Source organism: Castanea sativa, chromosome 7 (genome assembly GCF_040712315.1).
Source record: "Castanea sativa cultivar Marrone di Chiusa Pesio chromosome 7, ASM4071231v1".
Taxonomy (NCBI): Eukaryota; Viridiplantae; Streptophyta; class Magnoliopsida; order Fagales; family Fagaceae; genus Castanea; species Castanea sativa.
This window is the reverse complement of record NC_134019.1, coordinates 42,418,477-42,433,866: the sequence shown is the minus strand read 5'-3', so window position 1 is coordinate 42,433,866 and position 15,390 is coordinate 42,418,477. Positions and strand designations below refer to the sequence as shown.

At 33.6% G+C, this 15,390-nt stretch overlaps 1 protein-coding gene and 2 pseudogenes across 1 annotated transcript; 2 read left to right on the top strand and 1 right to left on the bottom strand.

The window, feature by feature from the left end:
- On the top strand, window positions 1–2,879 carry LOC142644484 (ribonuclease MRP protein subunit POP4-like; annotated as a pseudogene).
- Window positions 2,880–7,299: 4,420 nt separating this feature from the next.
- Window positions 7,300–15,390, bottom strand: part of LOC142643534 (SKP1-like protein 1A) — a 65,898-nt pseudogene continuing 57,807 nt past the window's right edge.
- Window positions 10,932–14,478, top strand: LOC142643533 (uncharacterized). The gene is made up of 5 exons (XM_075818200.1): window positions 10,932–11,064; window positions 11,687–11,804; window positions 13,064–13,454; window positions 13,578–13,726; window positions 14,158–14,478. The coding sequence occupies exons 2-5, from the start codon at window positions 11,694–11,696 to the stop codon at window positions 14,449–14,451; spliced, it is 945 nt and encodes a 314-aa protein (XP_075674315.1). The 5' UTR covers window positions 10,932–11,064; window positions 11,687–11,693; the 3' UTR covers window positions 14,452–14,478.

Here is a 15,390-nt window from a genome sequence, read left to right as displayed (position 1 = left end):
ATATCGTGAGGAGGAAGGCTGTGAACTATTCTAGTTTCCATGGCTACTGAAACAGCTATTCAAGATCCAAGAAAACATGCTTTGGAGGCATTAAAGCGAAGGTTTGCCTTTGTTGAGGCTGATCTGCTACAACAAAAGAACAAAAAGAGTATAAAAGAAGGAGATGGAAAAGAACCTCATAGGACAACTTCTTTAGCAGATAAAACTGATGCAGCAGTCACTCCCTCATTTGATGCTCAACACAAGAAAGGTATTTTTTTAATTAAAAACAAAAATTCTTGTATGCCTAACTTTGGTTTTGAGGATCTCCCTTTTATTAGGGGAAAAAAAATTTCATTAAGAAATAAATATCATCTTCTACGGCTGTCTCAGAACAGTCTCAAATTCTTCATTTTTGTATGTCCAATGTCCAACAGACAACCGTTATAAACAGTTTGGCTACTCGGGTGTCCAGATTGGCTCCCATTTTTTTTTAATACCATATACTTTTTTGGTTTTTGTCTAGTTAGTTGTTCTAGAACCAAACTTTGTAGTTCTGTTATAAAGGAATGCATTTGTTCTTTCTGGAGTCACCCTGCTTAACAAGGCACTGCTCTAGGCATGCAAAATTGCATATAGTTTTAGTTTTATGAACTGTATTAAAAAAAGGAATGTAACGTGGTTCTATATGTACTGTGTGTCACAACTCACAAGGTATTGCTTTAGGCATGCATATACTTGTTTTAGTTTTTTAAGTAAAATTTATTTTAAAAAAGGAATTTAATGTGTACTTATATCCTTGTGCTTATATATATTCTAATTGATTAGATGGAAGTCAAATTTTTTGTTTTTTGGTTTTTGTTTTTGTTTTATGCAGATCCTGAAGAAAATGCTCCAACATATTTGCAGCTCTCTCATGCTGTACATGAGAATCTGCTGGCATCCAATATTAAGGTACATCTTTTCTTTCTGAACCATGAGCCTTTGATCATTGGAGCTGCTTCAATTAGTGAGTTGACTTTACAGAATTAAGAGATGATTAATGATATACTCTCAGCTCCTTGGCTCACGTCTGCCTGGCATCATGCAGCTTTCTAGTAGAAAAGGAGACATGGTCGATAAGTTTTTGCACGAGCTTCTTCAGAATGGTGATATGGCTCGGAAGTACATGCAGAAGTCCAGAAAAATACATATTGACCATTTCGTCCTTCTTGATAATTATGTACAAGGACGTGGAGTATCTACTGGTTCTCATATCAGGGCTTTGCGGATGCATTCGAAGCGTTCTGAAAAACACATGTCCATGAAACAGCATAAAAAATGTGGATCATTTGATTTGCCCCAAGAGCTTCATAAGTGAGTTTAATACTTCTCTGATTTGTTCATGGTTGTGACTTAATGATTTTTCTCCTTCTTCTTCTAAGTTAATTTAATGCTTCTCTTCTTTGTTCATGGCTGTGACCTAGTGGTCCTTTTCTTCTTCTTCTATACTTGCAATCTAGATATTATTATTCTCACTGTATATCTGGTGGCTACTTTATTTCATGAACAACTAAGTATTTAGGCTAACCTTCTCAAAAGGACATAGCCTCATTTTTTGGAAAGCATACTAAGCTGGACTGGGTATCTGGGGAAGGCTGTATCAAGTTGATCATCTATCTCTATCTAATGTTGAGCCAAAACTGCTCACTCAGACAGTATGTTCTAATTATTATTGGATGTGTTTGGATAACAGGTTTGATGTTTTTAGGCCTTTGCATGAAATGTGGAAAGGCTACATGATGCAATTGCTTAAAACTGTCGGGTAGGAATATTGTCCTTCTATACTGATCTTGCAATCATGCAGTTTCTTATCCTTCATTATTATTATAATTTTTTTTTGCATTTTTTATTTTTCTTTTATGTGCTTATTATCATTCAGTATACAGGTTTATAATTTTGTTTGATCTTACAGGAAAAATCAGTTGGCTCACAGTGTCTTCTCAGCGCAGATCTACACGGTGCTTTCATTCTAGGTAACACTATACTCTTTTTACAGAAATCTTTGCAATAAGGGTGCTTGTGGAACCTATAGTAGCTGTTTGCTTCTAGAGAACGTAGAAGTAATTTTGATGTGTAATCTTGTTATCCACCTTTTACTGTAAATACCAAATACAATAAATAATTTGAACCGTAAATATTTTTTTATCCAAAACTTGTAATTCTTTTTGTCTACTTGCTCTGTTGAATTTGAATGCATTACAGCTAAGTGATATTTTTATTTCACTGGAACAAGAAATTGGAGAGCCTTGAAGTAAGACCATCATGGTTTGAGATTATTTATTAAGTCAATGAAGTAAGACCATCATGGTATGAATTGTAATTTCATTTAAATTGTGTGCCATATTCAAATTATTTATAAAAAAAATCTAATTGGTTCATTGTTTTTGTTTCTTTGTACAGGACAATTTCTGGGAGATGTGTGATACAGGTCCTTGTGGACCTTGCACTGAAATACATTATGATAGAATTGGTAATCGAGATGCTGCATCATTGGTTAACAATGATGATCCTACGTGCCTTGAGATTTGGAACCTTGTCTTTATTCAGGTATAACTTTTGCCACCATGTCCTGTGGATTTCCATTTAGCATTCCTGATATAATTTGTGTACTTCTTCAAAAGACTCCTTACCGTATTTATGTATATTATTATTCTTCTTTTTATATGTGGCCTAAGAATGAATTTGATTTATTATTTACTCTTATTTGATTTTGATTTTTTTGGCAGTTTAATTGGGAAAGTGATGGTTCTTTAAAACCCCTGCCTGCTAAGCATGTTGATACGGGCATGGGTTTCGAAAGGTTGACTTCTCTATTTTCAGTTCAAATTACTGATAAAAAAATATATTTTCAGCTCTAATTATCCATTGTATTTGTACAGTTTTTTTACTGTGTTAAAAGAGTAGTTGATTGGTTGTTGTAAATTTAATTAGGAATTGCACAATTGTGTTTACATTATATTTTGAATTAGGTTGTTGTAAATTTAATTAGGAATTGCACAATTACCAAATTTATTTATTTAAAAAAAAAATACTTATTTCAACGTTGAAATTTATCTCAAGATACCCTTTATCAATGGTTGAGTACATGTAGAAAAAAATAATAAGCATCTTTATGTGTTTATGTTTCAACGGCTTTTCATAATATTTCAACATTTATTAACCGTTGATAAAAGTGTAGCACTTTTTTCGACGGTTGCATAAGCCATAGAAAAAAAAATTTTGACATAATTTTTAATGGCAATTCTCGACGGTTACTTTAAAAGTCGAAAATAGTATTTTCAACGGTTTTTAGTACTTTTTTTATATGGTTTCATCCATTGAAAATATCCAAATTTCTTGTAGGGTTAGTCTATATTCTTTCTAATTCTTCTTCTTTCCTAACCCTACCCACCACAACTAAACGTTAGACAAATCCCTAACATCACATTCACCCCTAAACAGCCCTAATTTCTTTCTAATTCTTCTTCTTTCCTAACCTTAAACCCACCACGGCTAAACATTAGAAAAATTCCTAATTCTACATCACATTCACCCCTAACAAGCTATAACACACATGAGTTTCTTGTCGCAATAGATTTGCATAAAGGATTAAATTCTAGTAGCTCCCAACATCGCATTCACCCCTAACAAGCTATAAGCAAATACACATGTGAGTTTCTTGTCACAATAGATTTGCATAAAAGATCAAATTTTAGTAGCTCCCAGTTATGCATGATGTGTGGCACATTTGTTGTTAGTTTTCTCCAATATATCAATAATTTTTTTAGCAAAAATTTGTGTCAAAAAATTTGTATCAATAATTTTTTTGACAAAAATTTGTAATCTTTAGTATTTTATTTTATAGATTAAATCTAAAGGCAAAAAGAGTGATTTTTTTTTTTTGAGAATCAATAAGAGTGTGATTTGAACATAATAAGAGTGTGATTTGAACATACTAAGAGTGTGCTTAAAATTTTAAAAATTCTATGATATAGTGAATGATATATAGGCATGCATCACACCTAATTAAAAATCCAAATATCATTTTGATCAAACGAAAATGCAAATATTCTTCAATCATTAAAAAAAAAAAGTTGAGTTTATTCATGTAGTGGACAAGAGTGGATGAAATAAGAATTTTACAATTAACAGCTGAAAAAGAATCAAATATAAAATTTCCACCCTTCAACTTCCAAAGCATTTTAACCATCAACATTGTTGCACTAACTTATGGTATGTGGCATAGGCAAAAAAGGAACATTCACATTATCACACTAATAAATTATGTCTCACCCAAAAAAATTAGTAATAATAATCACAACAGCTTAATAAACATGTAACAGGAGAAGTCATCAAAATTATGAGCTCGTTGGCGTAGGCAAGCAAAAACACCATGCAAATAGCAGATACCAATTTTTTTTTTTTTTGGCGAAAAGATACCAAACCTAAATTTAGGTTTGGTATCACACTAAATTTATTGTTAAATTATACCTTGTTATCACTCTAAATTGTTTCTAAAACCAGGAATTAAGTATCATATAATTAGTTTATACCTTAAAAAATACTAGCCTTAGCACGCAATGCGGCTCTTTTTTTATTTTGAGTTTAATGTAATTTTTCAATTTGAATTTATCTATTGTTAATGAGGTTACACAGAAAAGAATTTATAAGAAACTAAAATTTAAGATTTGAAATGGAGTGAACGCAGGGGTAGCTTGATGCATTTGGGGGCCTAAGGCGAAATTTGATTATCTTATTTTAGATGTAAAATTACTACTAATTAACATGAATTACGTAGAATTTTTTCTTTTTTTTAGATATTTTATAAACAGAAAAAATTTGACAAAATTTTTCAAACTTGTTGATGTGACAGATTGATAGTGATAAGTAAAAAAGTGGTGTTAGTGGTAAACTTAGATGAGAACTAGTAAAAGTTTGCTAACTAAACTCTTATTATTATTATTCTTTTCTTTTCTTTTTTAGAAGTGCAACATTCACAATACTTTTTACAACAAATCTTAGGTTTTAAGTTGCTTTTTGTTTTCTATTTGAGAATATCACTATAGTTATTTTTTTGTAATCAATAACAGGCTGTAACAACCTGCTACTTAGCATTAGTTATAAAAGTATTGTGAAAAATATTATGGACGTTGCATTTTTCTCCTTTTTTTTCATCTGGTAAAAAAATATTATTTTATTTATTGATTATAAATAATCTTATTGGTTAAAATTTGGGGGCTTTTTTTTTTTATTTGGAGCCCTAGGCGACCACATTTCTTGCTCTACCATTCAACCGGCCTTAAGTGAATGGCTGGTTTAATGTTTGCTACTTTTTAGGAGTAGAAAGTGTGCTAATTTTTAGAAAAGTTTTTTTTTTTTTAATTTTGTTGAATTGCAATTTTATCCCCATTTTTATTTTTTAAGAATAAGGATTATCTAATTAAATTAGGGGTATTTTTGACATTTTTTAAAACCATAACTAACTTTCTAAATCCTTTTAATATATAGAGATGACAAATATGAAATCTTTATTGCCTAGCCAAATTCTTCTAAAAAAAAAAATTGCCTAGCCAAATAATATGTTGACAACATTAAGGGTACATTTGGTATACTGAATATGGATTACAGCAAGAATTGTAATCTTTATTACTAATAATAAATTGTGTTGTAATGTAATAACTAAACATATTCATTAGTTTGGTTGTAAGTTATAATATTAGAATGAAACTTGACATTTATTTTAGGAAATATCTTACTCATACAATTATATCCCCTTAAAAATTGTTATTTTTAAATTTAAGAAAGAATTGTGTTATTTTTTATGATTTTTTATTTTTATAATTGTTAGATGTATATGGAAAGTTTGTTTATTTGGAAATATATTAAGTTTTGAAATTATTACACTTACTAAGGAATAGCCAATACAACATTTTAAAGAGGAATAGTTATTCCTCATTTTAAAGAATAGCTATTCACATGAAATGACTATTCCTTATAATAAAAACATAACCAAACTAAAAAATAATTAAACCATAGGAATAACTATTACATTACAGCGTCTATTACAGTCTACCAAACATGCCCTAAGATTATGAGCTCTTAGAGCATTCACATCAAGCATTCTAAAAATTTTAGCATTTAGAATCTCAAAAAGTCACTTTATAACATCTAACATCTCACTTTATAAAACACTCAACATCAAGACTTCTATTTTTTTTACAACTTCATTTAAATATAATTTCTTTATTATATTTTTTATTCCTTTTTTGTTTTTATTTTTTTCATCCTCTCTCCCTCTTGGTCTCACTGTCTCTCTCTCCTTCTCGCCCTCTTTGTCTCACTGTCTCAACCTAGCAATCCTACCCACCGCCAGCCACCAACCACCACAATTCCAACGACCACCACAACGATTAGAGACACGCCAATGAGACCCACGCCGATCAAGTCGACGATCCACGCCAATCACATCGATGATCCACGAACCCCGACTCATGAACTCAGACCCACAAACCTAGACCCACAAAATCAAATCACCCCGTCGGACCACAACCATTGGACCATCAAACCACAACCCACGACCATTGCCAGAGCACAACCATCGCTAGACCACAACCATTGGCCAGAGAGAGAAAAAGGTAGAGAACGAAATTTTCAAACAAGCAAGAATTGAAATAAATAGCTCACAGAGATTTGGAAGAGAGAGGGAAGGTGAAGGAGAGGTCTGAGAAGAAGCTTGAGTTTGAGGAAAGCTTGAGTCTGAGAAGGAGAGAGAGAGAGAGAGAGGAAAGCTTGGAGAGAAGAAAGGCACGGGCCGCACGGCACACGAGAGAGTGGGTGAGAGAAAAAGAAAAAATATTAAAAAATTCTAGCATCTTGCTAGAGTAGGATCTCAAAAATGAGATTCTATTGTAGCTTAATGTTAAATTTTTTTAATTTAACATATTTGATGTAGGTGAATTTTTATCATTTGAGGTGTTAAAAATGCTAAAACATAGCATTTAGCATTTTACCATATGTTAATTAGCACCATAACTTAATTGTCAGATGTACACTGTCTGCCAAGTACCATTTAAAGCTATGTACTCATAGGCAAGCAAAAACAACATGCAAATAGCAAACACCGAAGCCAATATATAAAATAATGACAAGAAATCTTAACACGTTTTGACAAACAAATTAATAAAGCTATGTGTTTAGGGTTTATTAAAAGCATAACAACACAAGATTTCTGACAAAAGCTGAACTATCATTGTATCAAGTATCATCACTCAGATTCTCAAAAAAAAAAAAATAGTATCATCACTCAAATGCCCATAGGTTCTCCTTCCGAACTTGCTCTTCTTCTTCCGGAGCATAATCATTTATGATGTGAAACATCTCGCGAATCTCTGGTACACTCTTTCCCTTCATCATGTCTGCCACAGTCTTGCAAGTTAAATCCAATTAATGTTTAGAAAGTTGGCCGCCTGAAATTGGAGTAACATCCACCAAGTAAGACAATGAATCAATAAATAGAAAATTAGAGAAGATAATGATGATAGCAGTAAGATAAAGAGTGAAAGTAAATGATACTGTCAATAAAACATGCCCTACATTTTTAAGGTAATGCACACAACAAGAATTTCTAAGTTATATTTCTATAGCAACATACCCTATTAATAAATAAAACCAGCCATGTATATATGCATGATTTCATAGCAACTAACAATGACTGTAATAAGTTCATTAGCTCCAAGCTTCTTAAACAATTGATCAATCATCAAGAGAAAAACACCGTTATTTGACCATGATGAAACTAAAAATTCCTTCAATTCCCAAGAAATAACTATAATACAAATTAAACTAAAGCAATGAGATAAACAAATTACAAAACTTCAACCTCTCAGTCAATGTTTTTTTTTTTTTTCATCATCAATTAAAACAAAAACAACAACGAAACTTTATTAAAATACCAATATATATATATATATATATATATATATATATATATATATATTGAAAGAGTTTCAATTTATGGTATCCGCTTCTAATGATAGTTTTTTATTATTAGACTAAAACACTAAGGTGTGATTTGGATTCAGCATTTCTAGCGTTTCCTGCGTTGCGTTTTTCTCTTCTTTTTTTTAGCCATGATTGTTGATTTTTCTGCGTGAACAGTGTGTAAATGCTCATTTTTTGGAAGCCCAACAAGAGGAAGAAGCTCAACAACGTGAGCAGAAGAAAGTTGGATAGAAAAGTCATTAAGCCCAAGCGGTAGGAAAAATGGATCATGGGTCCATAAAGTAAACAAATAGACCTTGAAGAAACAAATGAGCCTAAAAAGGTCCGGAAAGAGAGAAGTAGCAAACTCATGAGCTAGCATGGATGCAGAAAAGTGAGAATGGGCCACAGCTGCCACAGTAGACTCAAAGCAATGTAAGTAAAGAAAGTAAGAGGTAATGGAGAATCCATAAGCCCCAAAGATAAAGTATAAAATACTTGGGCCAAGGAAGCCTAAGGAGTTAGTGAAAGCCCATGGGAAGCACAAAATTAGAAAGAGCCAAAAGGAAATAAACGGGATGCGAGAGCCGGCAAGTAATGTAGTAAAAGGCGTAATGAGTTTATTGGGCCATTAGAAAAGAGATAAACAGCAAGCCCAAAGAGGCCTAGCAGTTCTAGGTCAAATAACATCACAGCAAGCATGGCAGAATGATGTGGCAGGAAGTAATAGCAAGGCTAAGAATAAAACACTGAGAATGCCACGAAGGAGGGGAAGCCCACAATCGAGCAAAGCCCAGCAAGCCATAAAGAATGAGAAATCAGGAAAGCAACTTATGCCGTAAGAAGTAAATGACAAATGGCAAAAGGGGCAGACGGACCTTCAAACTGCGACAAACGCATGAGCAGCAGACAAATTTTAGACGAGCATGGAAGTAAGGCACACGCAAGGTCCAAACACCACCAGTCTGTACCCAGCCAATACAGGAAGTGGTGGGTCATGAGTTAGAGATAAGAGGGCATGGTCTGGCAGTGGGGAGGGGGGAAAACCTATTTTTGTGTTTCCTGTTTAGGCTATTTAGAGACAGTGTCCTGCTGAGATGACATACCACCCAAAAGAAGCAAAACTGAGTTGGAACCACTAGGTGCATGTCATGATGGACGGAGAGAAAGAGAGCACTCACACTGTGGTAGGTAAGAATGCCACTGCAAGCAAACAAAAAAAATAGTCTTCTTTGTCTGGTGATGTGAAGTGGCGTGACCAGCATAGGTAAGTGGCGTTAGCTGGGTGACTGACCAATCAGTAATGGTCAACATGAACACTTACACTAGACAGAGACGGTTAAGGGCTAAAATGGTAAAAGCCAGCTGCTACAAGCATTATATAAGGAACTCCTATTGTGCACAGGGGGAGGAGGACGGCAATAGAAATCTAAGGGGGAGAACCACCACGACTAAGTAAAACACGAAGAGATAAGAAAAAAAAATGAAAGGAAAAAGAAAGAAAGAATCGGAGAGAAAAGAAAAAACAAAAAAGAGAGAATAGCACAGCAAGCATGTACCAAATAGGATGATTTCTCCCTCTTCCTCTCAAATCACGCTCTCTGCTAAAAGCAAGATGTTCCTCTGGGCACAAGTCATTTAGGGCCCGTTCTCTCAAAGCAGTTAATTTTTTTACTAGAGAGATTATTCGCATTGAGGAAATGATTTTCCTTCTTGACTTAGACCCTGTAACATAACTCTGCACGGCAGACTGATATTTCTTTATGATTCAATAAACTTATTGACGTCTGTTCCGTATTTATTTGCGTTGCTATCTTGTAAAATATATGTTACTTGTAATAACCCACTATTTATTTTGTCTAAGTGGTGAATAAATCTCTGTTATTATCTTTATTATATCTGACTGCCGTAATTGTCATAACAGCTCTACCTGCCAGAGGCATGTGATTAAAGCCTAGGCTAAACCAGGCATAGTTTGCGCACAAGCCAGACCAAGGTCGGTTGCAATTGGACTGGTCTCAACTTCCTAACCCAGAACACTTTGGGCCTAGCACGGCAGGAAGCAGTCCAGCCCAATATCGCACAAAAGGCCCACCACACCGTGCACTATTCACGAGATCCACAAACATCACTTTTCAGCAACTTTTTCATTAAAAATGGGTCTCACAGTACTAGTCACACATTTAAAAATTATTTTGCTACAGTGTTTTCAGTTTTCAACTATATCCAAATGGACCATTTATATCAATTGGCCAAAATTGGCATTTAACTCCAATTGCCAACCTATATAGTTAATTGCCAACGTTTCAAAACTATATTTTTAACTAACACCTTGAGTTGAAATGATTTAATTTAAGACTTGTAAATCAATGGTCCGTTTAGAGACCGCTTATTTTGCTGAAAACTAAAAGCAATAAAAAAAATAATAATAAAAAAGTTACTGTTCACGCGCTTGACATGGTTCATAAGTCTAAAATCACTGTTCATGAACAATGAACAATACCAAGCGCTCAGTTGAAAAAAGTTATTGTTCACACGATTGGCACTATTCATAAGACTAAAATCACTGTGCATAGATAATGAACAGTGTCAAACGCACTCAGCTGAAAAAAAAAAAAAAAAAAAAAAAAAAAAAAAAGAACCGCAAATGCAACTGAATCCAAACGCCACCTTAGTTGGCAAAGTTTTGAAAGTTTATATCAGACTAACATCTCGAGTTTTAAAAACTCGATTCCCTCTTCCAAACTCGGGACTCTAAAGCACGATTTATATGGTCTGATCAACATGAAAAAACACCAAAGAACATAATCGGAACGTAATTGCCAATTTTGGCCATATCAATTTTGCAGATACAAGCAAATGGGTCAAGTCGAAGTGTGACCGAGAGAGCTGGTCTATAAATTGTGGGCTTGGTTCTGACATACAAGCCCAACAAATGTATTGACTAAATGGGCCTCTTCGCTACTTCCAGGCCCATAATAGGCCTTCTCTTTCCCCCTCTCTCTCACTCTGTGCAGAAGAGAGAGAGGTCCATCGTCCATGGTTAGCTGAAGAAGAAGAATTCAGAATCAGAAGCTGATTTAGGTGAGTTTTTACTTATACCTTGTGCCTCTGTTTGTGTTTTTACTCTGTGCAGAAGAGAGATATAATTACATACATTTGAATTTTTCTAGGTGTGAAACAGAATTTTTGTTGTTGTTCTTGAAGGATTGGATGATTTTATTAAAAAAAATTAAAGGGTATTGATTACTTTGTGGAAATTTTATAAGGGCTGCTGCAGTATTCTCCATATCTGACTCTTAAAGAGAGGTTGTTAATTATTAGATTCAGATGAGAATTTAGTAGTAGGAATAAAAACCCTCTGATATGCCCACTTTATGCTCCTCCAATTGCTCTGGGTTTTGATTGCTTGATTGTAAAATGAAACAGAAAAAAAGTGGGGACTGAGGATTTGTGTTTGTAGGATTAGGACTAGGAGCACTTCACTGATATAGGATTTTACAAATCCTTAATGCAGACAAGGAAATTTCTTTTTGTTATTTTGGGATTTGCTTCTTTGTAGTATTAAGTTTAGTAAAGTCTTGACTTTGGTTGTGTTTGGGCTCAATGGAGGAGGAGGAGTGAATTTATAGTTTTTTTCTTCTTTTTTTATTTTTATTTTTTATTGATTAGTGTATTTATAGTTCCAATTTTTATTCTGTTTCAGTTACTCCATGGAAACTTGGCAGCATGTTCAGTTATGCATTTATCTGTTAGTTGGAATTTCTTTCCTATTCTTTTTTGGCACTGGCTCCTGCATGCATAGTTCTTCGATCTCAAGTGAGGTGAGTTGACCTTACTTTTTGTTAGCTGAATTTTTAAGAGTTTATATTCAAAACCATTTGCTTTTTTTTCCCTTGGTGTGTGTGTTGTGTGACAAAGAACTATAAATGCACTGGTGTGAAGAGTCATTTAATTCAAGTCACTAAGTGGAGAATAAAAACAACATAGGTAGAGACTCTGTGGAAGAACATGACTGTTGCAACAAATATGGCCTTAGATACAGTAGAAAGTAAAAAGGATTCACGTTGTGGATACCAGTCTATTCTTTTCACAGTGCTTCTTTCACTTCTCAAATCTACCTAGGCAAGTTCCCTATCCTTTGCATAATTTGTATGTTTGGTTTGTCATCATCACCTTGGAAACAGAATATTTTCTCCCTGGGATATTGTGTATTTTTTTCCCCTGAAGAAGCACTTGTTGTGCCTTTAATCACTATCCATGCTTAGAAACCTTTATCCATCTTGAAAGAGATTGGGTTTTAATTGCAACAGCAAGCCCCTTGCAATTTAGGTCTCTTTTTCATTTTCAGTTCTGTTGATGGGTCATTTAGTCTTCAATGAACACATCAGTTGTGTGAATTCCTTTGTTCAATGATATTAGTAAGTGATCAATGTGTGAGCCTGTTGATTCATTCAAAATGCTAAAAGAAACCAATGTTGGCAGTCCAAGCATCTAAACTGTAATGCTTGGGAACATCTTTAAGCCATTATAGCTTTCCAATTGCTTCATTATGACTGTATTGAGGAAGAAATGTAAAGCAATCCAGTCTGATATTAACATGAAGAGATTACCTACTATGGAATTTGAAAATACAGTAACACATTGGTGCAGGTGGACCATTTTTGAAGCATTAAAAGGAAAGAAGAATGCAATTATGCACTTAAAACCCAAACTACTTTAGATCCCAAAGAACTATCAATCATAATTGTGCCTAACAAGTTAAAATGGCACGTACTTTGCCCATAATAATCTGATGGAGGGTGAGGTCCTGGGTTCAAGACCAATTGAGTGTATGTGTGACTTACCAATAAAGAAATAAGGAAAAGAAAATAGAGTTTTTATGCAATTCTGCAGTTCTTGAATTTATGAATTATCATTAGTACCCAATTAATGATACTGTTCCATCAAAAAAAATTTTTAATGATATTGTAACGAGCACCGTATCACAATGTTCCAGGGAAAAATCTTTGCCAATTTTCATCCTCCTTTCTGATACAACTGATTTTAGTATTTCTTTTTCTCACATGTATACTTTTTTCAGGCACAAAGGGGTAATCCAGATTTTGATTCCAACAACTCAAATGTCAGCTCTTTTTGCAGTTTCAAGAACTTTATAGTGGAATCTTATTATGAAAAGTATGGGAGCTTGCTTGATTCAGATTTCGAAGGTTTCATAGCACAAGTACTTCCGTTGGGCATGTGTGGGAAGCTGCCAAATAATTTGAACCTTGTGCCAAGATTATCAGTTCTACAGCACAATCTGATTGGTGAAGGTTCTCATCGTCATCTGTCCTCATCCATCAGATTTAGCATGGATCCAGAATCCATAACTGATCTATCAACTCACTCATGTGAGGTCATAATTATCGAAAGACTGCCCTCAGGTGTTTTTGCTGACCCATTTGAGCTACAACATCTTCTGCAGCATGGTGGTAAAAATACTGTATTCATTTTTTCTAATGAAAATTAATAAATAAAATGTTATCAAAATTCTTAGATCCAAGCATTTTGCACTGTTCTTTCTCAAGCTAATTAGTTTAAACCATTTATTGCAGCGTTTAATGACGTATCTGTTTTTGGAGATACAAATTTGGAATTTCCTTCATTTCTTTCGAACCGATCTGTTGTTGAGATTCACATGGATGTTGGTCACAAGAATGAACTTGACATCAACATAGAACTTCCTCTACACGCACGTTATCCGGTAAGTGATAAGGGTATTAAGAATTGTGTTTAAAGAAACAGGACTATTTCTTATCCCTTCTTTCATAATTTAGTATCTGAAAGTGTTTCTTAGTTCTCCTATTAAACATCTGGCCAAAATTTCTACACATGGTTGGATAACATGATTTTTCCTTTTGATACATACACACACACACACACACACACACATATATATATATATATATATCATTATGCATGCGTACTACTAAGGAGGCTGTACTTGCAAAGTAGTTACTTTTACTTGCTGTCAGAAGAATCCTTGGACAAAATTTAACATGGACTATATAAATTTCTTTTATTCTGACTAGTATTAATTGGAATTATAGTCTGTTCTCTGCTCTTCTTTCAGTAACTGACTGGCTACAAGGGAAAGCTTGCAATACATCTTGAAATTTCTTTTTTCTTTTGCAGCCTCTAGATAAAAGTGGTTATTCAAGAGTCAAATTTGGTCCACCTGATTTGTTTGTGTGCTGTAGCATAGAGGGGACGTCGCATAATCAGAGCTGTTTATTTACTTCAACCAGTATTAGTTCTGAACTGGAAAGTGATGAGATTGTGTGGAAAATACCTTCAGGGATAAAGACTCATGCTAGAATTGTATCCGTTGTCACTTTTATTTCAGCCTTATTGTCAACTCTGTTAATTGTTTTGACATGTATATTTTATTCAGATGCCAAACCTCGCAAAAATCTGAAGCATTCTTAATATATTTTCTAGCTTGATAATTTAGTATGTATCAGACTTAGTTCTGATTTTAGCCTCTGTTTTTTTTTTTTTTTTGGCTATTAATTTTGAGAATCCATGATGGAAGGTGGTGTGAGACTATAAAGTGTATATTGTTGAGGATTTAGATCCTTTAGAGTTCTTAGAATACTTTACAAAGTAAATCCCCACCTTTCATTTAAAATTAATGGTTAAAATGTTACTCATTAATCCACTAATTCAAACCTAAATTAGTCTTTCAAAACACAAAAACCCCTCCTATCTATGACTATCCTAACGTTAAAGTTAAACCACTAACGCCATTCAACTTGGAGAAATCATCAAGAGGAAAACCCATTTTTCTTTTTTGCATCTCTCTTGCATTCTTTAAACTATGTCTCTTTAACCCACAAATGATAGATCAATCTAGGTTAATCCCTTCAAAATAGACATTGAATGACCATTCAGAACCCAATGGAAGCAAGGTATGTTTATTTACCTTCTCTCCATGGTCTTTGATTCTCTCTTTATTTTTCAGCATATCGTTGACACTAGTGTTTGTTCTATGACGTGTTCTGCAATGGCACTATCACATCACTATTTATCTGCAAAGTGTTTGATAATAGTTTCAAGAAATGTTATTTTTTTCCCCTTTCAACGAGTATAATGGGGTAAAATGGGTAAATATCACTTATTTTAAAACTATATAGCAAAATATTTTTCTTATGAAATTATTTAGTGAAATGTCATTTTGAATTCTCAATTCCCATTTTATTTCTTATCAGTCTTTTTTTTTTTTTCTCTTTATTAATAGAAGAATATTGCAATACTTTATTGGCCTTTTTTTTTGTGAACTTAATATATTCAAGTTATCTCTTCATTTAAGGTTCTTTAGTGACCACCCTAGAAAAAATTGCTAAAACTGCAACTACTAACTATGAA

Coding starts and splice junctions, on each gene's coding strand:
- LOC142643533 (XM_075818200.1), top strand. CDS start 11,694: ATGGAAACTTGGCAGCATGTTCAGTTATGCATTTATCTGTTAGTTGGA. Junction 11,805..13,063: donor GTTCTTCGATCTCAAGTGAG/GTGAGTTGACCT, acceptor TACTTTTTTCAG/GCACAAAGGGGTAATCCAGA. Junction 13,455..13,577: donor ACATCTTCTGCAGCATGGTG/GTAAAAATACTG, acceptor CATTTATTGCAG/CGTTTAATGACGTATCTGTT.